The sequence below is a fragment of the Vigna unguiculata genome, chromosome 7 (assembly GCF_037176805.1).
Source record: "Vigna unguiculata cultivar grain cowpea cultivar isolate G323 ecotype 2 chromosome 7, ASM3717680v1, whole genome shotgun sequence".
Classification (NCBI taxonomy): domain Eukaryota; kingdom Viridiplantae; phylum Streptophyta; class Magnoliopsida; order Fabales; family Fabaceae; genus Vigna; species Vigna unguiculata.
In genome coordinates, this window is record NC_140798.1 from 3,661,793 (window position 1) to 3,674,153 (window position 12,361).

General features: G+C 29.9%; 2 protein-coding genes across 2 annotated transcripts; one reads left to right on the forward strand and one right to left on the reverse strand.

The window, feature by feature from the left end:
• Positions 1-574: 574 nt before the first annotated feature.
• Positions 575-1,489, reverse strand: LOC114190142 (putative F-box protein At5g04010). Its single transcript, XM_028078923.2, has one exon. The coding sequence runs from the start codon at positions 1,346-1,348 to the stop codon at positions 608-610; it is 741 nt and encodes a 246-aa protein (XP_027934724.2). The 5' UTR covers positions 1,349-1,489; the 3' UTR covers positions 575-607.
• Positions 1,490-10,596: 9,107 nt separating this feature from the next.
• On the forward strand, positions 10,597-11,555 carry LOC114192396 (gibberellin-regulated protein 13-like). Its single transcript, XM_028082105.2, has 4 exons — positions 10,597-10,836; positions 10,950-11,030; positions 11,118-11,151; positions 11,269-11,555. Exons 1-4 carry the CDS (start codon positions 10,768-10,770, stop codon positions 11,448-11,450), a joined length of 366 nt encoding a protein of 121 aa, XP_027937906.1. The 5' UTR covers positions 10,597-10,767; the 3' UTR covers positions 11,451-11,555.
• Positions 11,556-12,361: the final 806 nt, after the last annotated feature.

Genomic DNA, 12,361 nt, shown 5'->3' on the forward strand with positions numbered 1-12,361 from the left:
TTATTTCATAAATTGTATTTATTAATGAATAAATAGTTTTTTACTTACTTATTCATTTTACATTTAAATAAATTGCAAGCAAAACGTACATGGTTAGTCACAAACTCCCGTGAACTTTTTAGACATATCATAAACTCTCTCGAACTCGAACTTTTTACAATTTAATACAAAGAAAAATTCTTACAATTTAGTTATAAACTTTATAGTTAAAAATTATGTATTTAGATTTCGTGATACCATCCCAAAAACCTGTGTAATAATACCCTAATCTTAACAATGCTTAACTTAAAAAGATTATATGACACTCTTAAAGGTTCAAATATTTTCTTTCCCAATTTAATCCTAATTTACTAATTTAATCCTGCAAACTTTTAACAATTTCATATAATACTTAAACTTATACGCCACAATAACTCCCTCTCTTTTTTTTTTAAGTGATTTAATCACAAATTATGTTAATGTTTGAGATGTCATAATTAGAGTTTAAAATAATATTTTAGTTTTTATCACAATACCCGACCTTTGGGATTTAAAAAATATATTTTTGACTATAGAGGTTGAAAAACTCAAAATCTCCTCAAAAAATATATACATATTATTGACAAATCTAAGTTACATTATTAATGAGAAGAAAATGTTGCAAATACCTAAGTCCATCTTCAACACTAACATACCTCCAATCAAGAACTCTCAAAATCCCCACACTCACTTCTTCCACCCTCACTCCACTCCCACCCTTCTCTTCACACATCCCCACTTTCAAATCCCCCACCAACGAACTCGCCACCGCGCCGGAGCAACACCCCGGCACCGGAAGCTCCTCCCAGAACCACCCCTCTCCGCCACCCACCAACCTCACCTTCCCCTCCCGCTCCACCATCGTGAAAACCCCTCCCCACCCCTTCAGCACCACGCTCCACGTCACCCTCATCACCTCCTCCTCTCCCTCCTTCAAAACGTTGCCACCGTCACACTCCACGCCAAACCGAAACACCCCCGCCACCTCCCTGCGCAGTTTATCACCGGCTCTCACGCCGGAAGCCACGACACCATGGCTGGTGGAGACGGAGACGGCGAAGACAAGGTCCTCGAGCGAGAGACTCGGCTTCGGGGGCCTCTGCCTGCGCCGTGCCGCAGCGGCGTGGCCCATCGCGAAAAGGCGGCGGTAGGCGACGGCGGAGGAAAGGGTGGCCAGAGAGGGGAAGTGGGCAGTCAAGACGGGCTTCCAAATGTGATCGGAGGACATGGAAGAGAACCATGACTTTGAGACGCATGAAGCTATGGTTAGGGTTTTGGGGTCAAGGTAGGTGGCTACGAGAATGAGAGCTTCCCATGGTGGTGGTGACATTCTCGTACTGTAACAAAACTTTGTTTCCGTTAAGGTTCGCTTGGGAGAGTTGTAGTGAGATGAAGATGATGATGATAACGATGGTGTGTCGTTTAAATTGTTTGGAAGCGGTTCAAACGAGGTGTGGAGGAGGCACGTGGACAAATGTTGTTCTTTGCATGGCTATGGAGTGCCACGTAAGATTGGATGGTGAAAGATGAAGTCTGGCTGTGTCAAAACACGTGCCTAGGTTTTTCATGAACACTCTCGGCACATTTCTACTTTGTTGTGAAATTAGATTGCAGAAGCACTTTATATAAGGGAAATAATAAGTTTTACTTTATATTTAAATGCGTCCAAATGTTATTCGTAATTAATATTCATTTCTTAGGATTGAGTGAATAATTCATTAATTAAACATGTCATTAATAGTAATATTTTACGCCCAAATTGGAGAAATAATGGGTATAATATAAAGCCACACTCGGTTTTTTTAATAATTTTTTAAAAAAAATTTGTATCAAGATTTTACATCACATATACATAAAAAAAAAAGGAACGAGTGAGCATTACTTTGATTTCTATGTTTTTTTTATCCTTATTGGAGAACAAGACATGGAGAACAAAGAACAAGAGTGAGTCTCGTTTTAAACTACATTTTAGTAAAAGGAAAATTTATGTTTTGGATTTATTTAAGCCATTTACGACTTCATTGTTTTTATAAATATTTTAAAAACTAAATTAGTTATTTAATGGACAGAGTTGTAAGTTGTTGAACGAATCAATGGATTAGTTCAATTGTGGACTATTAGAATTAGTGGATTAGTTGAATACTAGGAAGAAAATTATTAATTGGTGCTTCTTTTTGCACTCCATCAAATTTCTTCCTGCACCCATCACAGCCTTTCGGAATTTTTATCCGTAACGTAACCCGGAAAAGATTTTCCAAAATTAGTTTAGTGTTACGGAAAAAAATATCTGATTTGACGAGATGATTGGAGAAATTTGATGGGAGTGCAGGAAGAATGATCCTATTACCTTTATAAAAAACGTTTTGAAGTGTTTTCAGAAAACTTGTTCAGTTAAAATTTGGAAATAGTTGTTTGATGTTGCTAAAATAAGTTTATAAACTGTGTGTGTGTGTATTTTTTTAAGTTTTAAAATAATGGTATAGAAAGATAACTCAAGTAACAGATGAAGAATTTAGTTTTATATCTTTCTCATTTCAAATTAAGTTATGTCTAATTATTAATATTTTTAATTTATAAAGAGTTTTATTAATCATAAACAATTATAACTATCTTTATTATTTTTATTTAGTTGAATATATAAAAAATCTATTTAGCCCAAAAATCTTCACGAAGCCTGAAAATAATTAAAAAATAAAAATTAGATTAAGTAAATCTAAAATAATTAACATCCGAATTACTGGTCTAATAAAGTCTAATAAATGAATAATAGACAATTAAACACTAAATATCCATCAAGATTGATACATTAAAGTCAAGAATAAGAAAAAATAATGACTCATCACATCTAGTATTTGTGAATTAGATAATACATGTAACATTCCATTTAATTACTCAATTTTGTATGAGTGTGAGTGATTATTAGAGTTTAGAATACATTCCTTATATAGACATCTCTTGTATCAAGGCATAGACTAACCATACCATCATCAAGAATTTTTCTTCAAACACTTTTATCATCAACATTCCACATGTTATCTCAAAATAATTATCATCCCAAGTCTCAAGTTAAACACATTAAGTACAGGTCAAAAATAATGTCACATCATTCATGCATAGCTTCATACATCATATTTTTAACATTAACTCAGTTAATCACAAATTAAAATAAGGAATTAAAATTTTATAGAAATTTTCGCTACAACAATGAAGGTTTAATGTTCAACTTAATTAGAAGAATGAACTGTTCGGTTTAATTCATGGAATACGAAGCAGAGACTCCAGATTCAACCTTTGATTCACGGAAGGTTTTCAACTGAGTTAGAGAGGAAAAGAACAATGGCTCTGAAGGGAGTTAAGAGTTGAGAGAAAACAGAAGAGTAGAAAGCTAAAAAAAATATTTAAATTTAGAAAACAAGTGTTAGAAGAATGAATTGTTCGGTTTAATTTATGGAATACAAAGCAGAGACTCCAGATTCAACATCTGATTCACGGAAGGTTTTCAACTAAGTTAGAGAGGAAAAGAACAATGGCTCTGAAGGGAGCTAAAAAAAATTTTAATTGAGAAAACAAGGGACTGGTTTGGACCATTTGCTAAAACTGGGCCCAAAATTTTAAAATTGAAAGTGGATTTTACTGTACACATCATATGCAAATAATTAAAATACTAGTATTAAGTGTCTATTAAAATTATCAATTTAGTATCTCTTACTAATTTTATATCCAAAAATTCATAAGTATAAACTTTTTTGTCATACTTATTATTTTTTTTGGAAGGCTACAAATTTTAAAAGATAGAATTTGTAGGTACCAAAGTTTTATGGAAATAATAAGTCTGCTTTAGAGCAATAAAGAAATTGTAAGAACAAAGAGCAATAAACATTATCATCTTCTTTAGGTTTATGTGACCATACCAATCGTTTGATTTTTATTTTTATTTTTTAAAAAGCATACATACACATATTTAAAATTGAAATATTTCTCCTCTTTGTTAAATGAAAAGAGAGGAGTGGAGAGTGCAATTATGGCAGTGATGGAGCAACTGGTGTTAGTAATGGTAGCTCGGTTGTTGAAGTTAAAGTTATGTTTGAAAGGTTGATGGCTGGTCTATTTCTAACCCTTATCACTTGGTTCTTGACGAAGATGAAGGATTGTAAAAAAAGTAGGTTTTTACTTCTTGCACCCTACAATTTCTTTGTGCAGCTCCTCATATCTTGGAATGACAATTTTACTCTCCATAAAAGTAGTTTCAGAATTATATATTTATGAAACTTTCCGTAACAAGATTTTCGAAACAATTTTTTTAGAACGGTATGTGTAAAATAATATTTTCAAAACAGAATTTTCGGAATGCATGACATTTAATTTGGGATAAGTTTTTTGAAATACAATTTCCAAATATAATGCTTCCAAAATGACTTTTTTAGAACACTTCTGCATTAAATATATTCTGAAAAGAGATTTTTGAAACACAAAAAATGCGTTTTGAAAAAATTTTCCAAAACATTTTTTTTCCTGGAGACAGCAATGTCTAGTAGTGAAAGGTGTTTGAGTATTTTTATTGTATTATAGAAGTGCAATTAATAATTATGGGTGCTAAAAGCAATAGTTGAAAAAAAGTGGGATGGGGTTTCTCCCTGCACCCCAAACCATTTCTTCTGTACCCAAAATTTTACTTATTTCCAATTTTGCCCAAGTTAAAAGTTAAATGAAGAAAGAGAAAAAACAATAAAAAAAATTACCTGCATTGCATCGTTGCACCAGCCAACAAATCTGCTGCAGGCCTCTGCACCTCCAAAGAATCAAAGAATCTTTGACCTAAAAACACATTTAAATGCTTCTCTTTTTTTCACTTCCTCTTGTCTCATTCTTTGCCTCCTTCTTTCCTTTCATTTTTCCATTCACCCTTGACGTTGTTGTCTTCTGTGTGGAGAAGATCATCAAGCACCAACCAAAGAGTGGTCCGTGACGATGCTTCCAGCATTCAGAGACACCCTTTCCATGCAGTTAATCCACACACGTCTTCCAGTTAAGTTTTCTCAAATTTTTAATGTTTTTTCGTGAATGTTTTACGGTGATTGATGAACCTGTATCATATATATATATATATATATATATATATATATATATATATATATATATATATATATATATATATATATATATAGCATGATTCTGTGTCAAAACGGGGTTTTGAAAATTTTGTATGTTATGAAACGGATTATAAAAGCCGTTTCATGATTTTTAGAAACGGATTACAAAAGTCGTTTCTTGCATTGTTTATATGAAACAGATTACAGTATCCGTTTCATGTTTTTTATAAACGGAGTCCGAAAGTCGTTTCGTAGATATTGCGTTTTTTTATATGAAACGGATTACGCAATCCATTTCATTACTTCCAGAAACAGAATTTGAGATCCGTTTTGTAATTTTTTGTTGTTATTTCTAAAACGGATCACGTATTTCGTTTCTGAAAAAAAAAATTTAAAATTTGTGAAACGGAATTCGAAATCCGTTTCAAAAAAGTATGAAACGGATCCCAAAAGTCGTTTCATAAAACAAAGACATGGAAACTTATGAAACGGATTTCAAAATCCGTTTCATACTTTTCTGAAACGGATTACGAATTTCGTTTCTGGAAAAAAAATTGCTAAACAGATTTTGAAATCCATTTCGCTTTTTCTTGAAATGTATCATGAAATCTTTTTCACAGAATAAAAAGGAAAAAAAAATACAAAACTGATATTATCATTCCAACCATTCAAATTAAATTCCAAAACATTCTGGAAGAGACTAACTTGCAGAGAAGATAAGAGGAGAGCTTTCCAAAAAAAAGAATGAATGAAACTGAACCTCGGGGAACACCTTCAAAGACAAAAAGAGAATGAAGCAGTGACAATGAGAAGAGAATAAACAAGAGAGCTTTCAAAAATAAAATTAATGAAACTGAACACACGAACCTCGGACCAGAATGAAGCAGAGAAAATTAAAATGACGGGACTAGGACCACACTTAGAATGGAACAAAGAAGAAACAAAGAGAAAGAAGGTATGGAATAATTTGGGGGTGCAGAGACAAACAAAATAATTGTCGTAGTAAATTTTATTTACTGCTCTTCCACCCATTTTCACCCTTCCACCCATTTTCACCCACTGCCACCTACAAATTAATTAGGGATAAAATGGTAAATTTGGGGATACTGAAGAAGTCTTAGAGGTGCAGGAAGAAGGAACCAAGTGGGATACCATTTATCTAAAAAAGACCCATATGTTTAAGGGCCTAGGACTTGAAAACCCAATAGTAAATAATTTGAGAGTTCTAATATAATTTTAGTAAGAGATAAAATTAGATTATTAAGTTTTATGGAGTACAAGAAGAAACTCTATTACATTATTATGAAGATGAACATAATAAAAAATAATTATTTTTCTCTATTTTTTTCATCACATCCTAATATATCATACATATATTTTTCACCACCTTGGTTTCATGTGTAGACTTGAGCTGTTCACAAAACATTTTTCAAATCAACATGAGGATATTGGGTGCAATCTGGTATCTTCCTACTTTTTAAGAATGCTTTGAAACAAATTTTGATGTGGTGGAGTGGGGATTTTGATACTATCCATTATCCAAAAGCATCCAAATTTGGGATAAAACCCTAATAAAATTGTCACATACAAACAAATGCTTCTTCACGAGAACAATCAAACACAACAAATTGAATAACTCCTCTTTTTGTGTTTGGTACGTCTCACTCTCTCTTCCACTTGTCCTATGTATAGGGAATTTTCGTATAGCAAAATTAAGAAATACTTATGCATAGAATGACCCAAATCTCATTATAACACTTGTTAATTAATCCACGATGGAACTCTTACACAACCGTACAAAACTGGCGTGTAAGATGAGGTTTGTATTTTATTTATATGTGATGAATTTTTTTTATCCGACACATTCTCTCATATTAAGATATATGCATCTCGTGCACGGAACTAGAAATGAGTAGTCCGTTAGCAGTCTGATAGCGGGTGGAATAAAATGTACAAAAAATTTTGAATGTTCAAAAAATCTTGCTAGGATAGAGTTTTTTTTTTTTTTAACTATGACCCTGATACCATGTTAGAAGTGAAGTTTTAACCCTTACTCAATCTCATAAAACCGACGTATAAAGTTGTAAGATGATATTTGCATCTCACTTATACATTATGAAATTGTTTTATCTCTGATTAACGTGGACTTCCAATTATTTGTTTTATCTTATTCTTTTTTAAAGAAAAGTGTATTTTTATCAATAATAGGAAATTGGGCGAACTTAAAGAAAAAGAAGAATATTGCATGAAAGGGTTCACGGGTATGGAGTGATTAGAAGGATTTGTAAAAGAGACAAGATAAAGCAATGGTGAGATGTTAGTGTATGGTGTTTCTTTCTTCTTCTATCGCTTTCTGTGTGCGTTATTAGTTACTCTCAATAACTATTCCCAACATGTGACTGCACATGTCAGAATCTATCATTCACATGCATCGCACATCAAAAATAATTTTCCTTCTCTAATCTATCTATCTCTCTTGCTTTCAATTTTCTAGTTTCATATAGTAAAATCCCCTCACTTAAAACTTTATGAAGATGATTTGTATTTTAAAAAACAACATTATTTTTGTGAAGATGATTTGCCATATAAAAGTTTGAATATTTATACAGGGTTAATATTTTTTATACTAAGATTTCATTAGTTTCTTATGGTTATTATGTAGTCTATAAACTACTTGATCTTGAGATCTAAAACTTGTAAAATAAAATAATTACAATCACTTAGAAAACAGTTGAAAATCTCTAATACTTGTTGAACATCTCTCTACCTTAAAAGATCTATTTTTTACTCTACAAAATAATCTTACAAAATCAGCATCTATTATATTTTATAATTCAACTAGATATCTAGTTAAAAACTAATGTAATATTTTATATTTTCTAATCTTAAAGTTGTGATTTTTAAATTTATCTCAACTTTGCTGAACCATCATTCATATATTTATATTTATCATGTAGTATAAATTTCATAGTAATATTTTTTCACTCTATATTTTAAAGGTGTCTAATCCTTCACTCTGGAACAAAATAATGAGAATAAAAAAATTATATATCAGTTCCAACAGTTCTTATGTCACATAATATTCCCTAACCATTGATTCTATAAGCTATAATAATATATAAATAATTCCAAAGTTTCTCTAACACATGTCTCTCTTTCAACCACCAACATATCCATTGTTCTAATTCAATTTCCTTCATGGGGGGACAGTAACATACAGTTGTAGAAGGGTTGAAAAACTTATATATATATATATATATATATATATATATATATATATATATATATATATATATATATATATTCTTAAGAATTCAAAATATTAGTACTATCCTATAGACTATAATTTCTTTTGATGAAAAAAGTACATTTTCAGAGTTTTTTGATATATTAATTAATATTTGACTATCTAACAAATTTGACTATCTTATTATTGGTATTGAGTTAGCTCCCATTCAAGCTTTGTAATTAAAAAAAAAAATCAACAAAAAAAGAAAGCAAATTTAAAATTGAATAATTTTTAATTAAAAATTTGAAATTGTAATTTTGAAACTAAATATTTTTTCTTTAAGGAAAATTTTAAATTTTTATTCATACTATATATTAACTCTTAAGTTATATTGTAAAATTAATTTTTTTTAAAACTAATTAAAAGTTAAAACATCAGTTTTTAGTCTAAAAGTGTTAGGTTACAAGTTGAAAATTAATACATTTAGTTAAAAACATTGATAAAATTAACAAAGGCTTATTGATGGGAAACTTCAATGACATATCTGTTAGAAATGTAAAACTTGTTTTTTTTTTCTATTATATAAAAATTGGATATCAAGGTGAGTAGAAAATGGAAATTAACAAATAATCTTAATTAAATATGGAAATTAAATAAAAAAAACACAAGTAAATGAAGAGAATGAAAGCCAGATTAATTAAAGAAAAAAAAGTGATGAATTATCATTCCAATATATTGTTTTTCTTGTTTTTGTTTCTTTACAAAATTGTAGTTATCAAAACATCAAATATTGCACTAATTATATTAAAAAAAATTAGATACAGATATTACAGGTTTAGTCTTTGTCCTCGTGTAGACTAAAATTAATAAGCCAATAAAAATATAAATAAAAATGAGTTAAAAATATTCTTAAATTATTCAAACAACCAACCTGCACATAGAAACAAAGTTAGTTATGTAAATCAGGCAATAACCTTAATTAATTAAGCAATAAACTTGAAAAACAATCCTCCGTTATAGAAATTGGAACTAGATTGATAAAAGTGCATCACATGCAAAATTATTAATATTTTGTAATATATTTGATATTGTTATGCTAAGAAGCTCATATTTTACACATTGTGTAAATTTATGCTAAGTATTTTCTTTTTTTGCCATTTTAATAATTTATTTTATGCTAATATATTGATAATATATAGTATATAAATATAATTCATTTTTATTTTAATGTCAACAAATATAATATGTTAAATGTCATCAAATATATAAATACTTGCATTTAGTCTTTATAATTTTTTTCTCCAATTTTTAGAAACATGTTATATTAATATTTTTTATTTAAACTTAATACATATTAACAATTTTTTACCATTACAAAGTTAAGAGAAAAAAATGTTTATATTTTTGTTTCAAAATTTGAGGATTAATTTATCAATTTGAAAAATATAGGGATTACAAGTAACAAAGACAATCAGATGATCGTACATTCTACCATAATAGCGTAATAACATACTTACAATAAAAAAAACCTTAAAAACCAAAAAAATCTAAAAATATTTTAGAAATTACTTGAAATAATAAATAATTGTTGTAGATATAAAATAAAAGTAAACATTTTTAAAAACTAAATAAAAAAATTGTAAATATTTTAAACAACAAAAAATTAAGCGAATTCGTAAAATTTTCAAATAATAAATAAATTTTAGTCTAAATTTAATAGATAATTCTGCGTCTTCGCCTCATCTCTAATAAAGAAAAATTTACCTTATTAATCACAAATATATATATATATATATATATATATATATTATAAATATTAATGTATCCAATTAAAATTATTACCTCGTCCATGATTCACACTGCAGTAAGTCCATGTTCTGTCACTTGCTATCCTAAAAACAAACAACATAACATCATCTGTTACGGCTATAAAACAAATGTAACATCAGTGACCAGAATAACGTAGTTAGTTTTACAAACTGTCATTAGTTATAAATTATAACATACACAAACTAAAATCTTCAATATTCACATATTAATTAAAGATTTTTACTGCAAATTAGATGAAAAATAGATACATTTATTTTTTTAAAATTAAGAAATTTAACAGAACATTCTAGTAACATTAACTGTGAGAGTAAACAATGGTAGGTATGAGTAGAGACAAATATTGAGCATATGATATTGAGAATGATAACGTGTTGTGATAAGAAACAGGAGGTGTGCGATGTTGTAGAATCTGCACTGGCAGTTTCTTCGCTATCTGAACCAATTGCCATCAACACTGTCCAACATTTCAGGTAAAAAAATGGACAAAGTCTTAACCGATTTCCCATATAAGTACCCAAACTCTACTCCATTTGGAAAAAACCACTCTTCACATAACACAACTTCCCTCTGTGTCTGAAGGAGTGTTCCAGTGATTCAGCAATGGCTACAAACCTAACCATCATTCTCTTCTGCCTGCTTCATATGCTTCTTCTTTTCAAGGAGACTCGTGTAAGATAACATGTTCAACGTCTACCTTAACTTAATTGCATGCATTCTTTTTTTCCACCAGACAAAATTATTATATATGTTTCTGTAGCATAAACTAACGTTGTCATCTTCAGGCTAAGATTCTTGTTGCTACCACTGAGTCTCCAACTCCGGCACCAGCACCCGCACCAGCACCAGCACCTCAGTCAAATAAGGTTAGGCTTTTCTTAGTAAAAGAAGCAAGCATGTTTTATTTTTACTTTCATGTGTTGATTTTGTCTTTGTTTTCTCGTGGGTCACAGCATGGCACCACCGAAGGCAGTCTTCAACCACAAGGTATGAATGAATCATGGATATATGGTAATTTGTATACAACATTTGGTAGTAAACAAATTGAATACAATGATTTTGATGTTAAGATTATAGAAATGGTTGATGAAATTGTTATTACAGATTGTGGTCCTCGTTGTGCGGATAGATGTTCGAACACACAGTACAAGAAGCCATGTCTGTTCTTCTGCCAGAAGTGTTGTGCGAAATGCCTGTGTGTGCCCCCTGGAACCTACGGCAACAAGGAGGTATGCCCCTGTTACAACAATTGGAAGACCAAAAGGGGAGGACCCAAATGCCCTTAAATCTTCAATCTTCAATCTTCAATCTTCACTCTAGTTTTATTCATTGCTGTTACTTCAATATCTCTTCTATTATATCATCACGGAATTTGGATTTCCTTGCTTTAATCGTGTTTGGCTATGCTCATTTTCATTCTTCGTCAACTGAGAAATCGGGGAAGTTTTTACTACGCAAACGCTTTTAGTTTTCCACTTAAGAAAAACTTTTAACAAGTTTACGGTGACGTGTTTAGATTAAATTCCGTTCTTTATTTGTGATTTTCATTTTACAATTAAAAGTTAAAATAAGAAATAGTGCTAACATTATATCCTCATATTTTTTCGGGAAGGGAATACAAATTAACTAATCTTGGACTTCAATATAGATTAATGTTACTCATTTTTACCTTCTTGTTTTAGTTTGAATTTTTTTTTTCCTTAATAAGTTTTAACTTTCTATATTTGGTTTGGTTTTTAATTCGGGTTGAGTTTTTCTTTTATACATGGGTTTTGGTGTGGTCTTATATTCTTTTGTTTTCATTTTAATAAATATCAGTAAACTTTGTCATGAACTTAAGTGAGATATAAAAGTTTATAGTAATTATTATAAGTTTATAAGAAAAAAAGAAAAAACCTTACATCGTCATAATCATACTATAGCTTAACACACTCCCTTTTATATATATATATATATATATATATATATATATATATATATATATATATATATATATATATATAAACATAAAACGTATTATTCAAAATATCATATTTGGGATTTTAAAACATAAAACATGTAATCAACTGTGGTTGCTTAAATAAAGTATACTTGTTGATTGTTAATTTAAGTAATGTTATATCATAATGTGTTATTATGGTCAACACAATCATAATAAAATTGGGTGTTTCTCCCTACACCTTCAAAGAGTTTTACT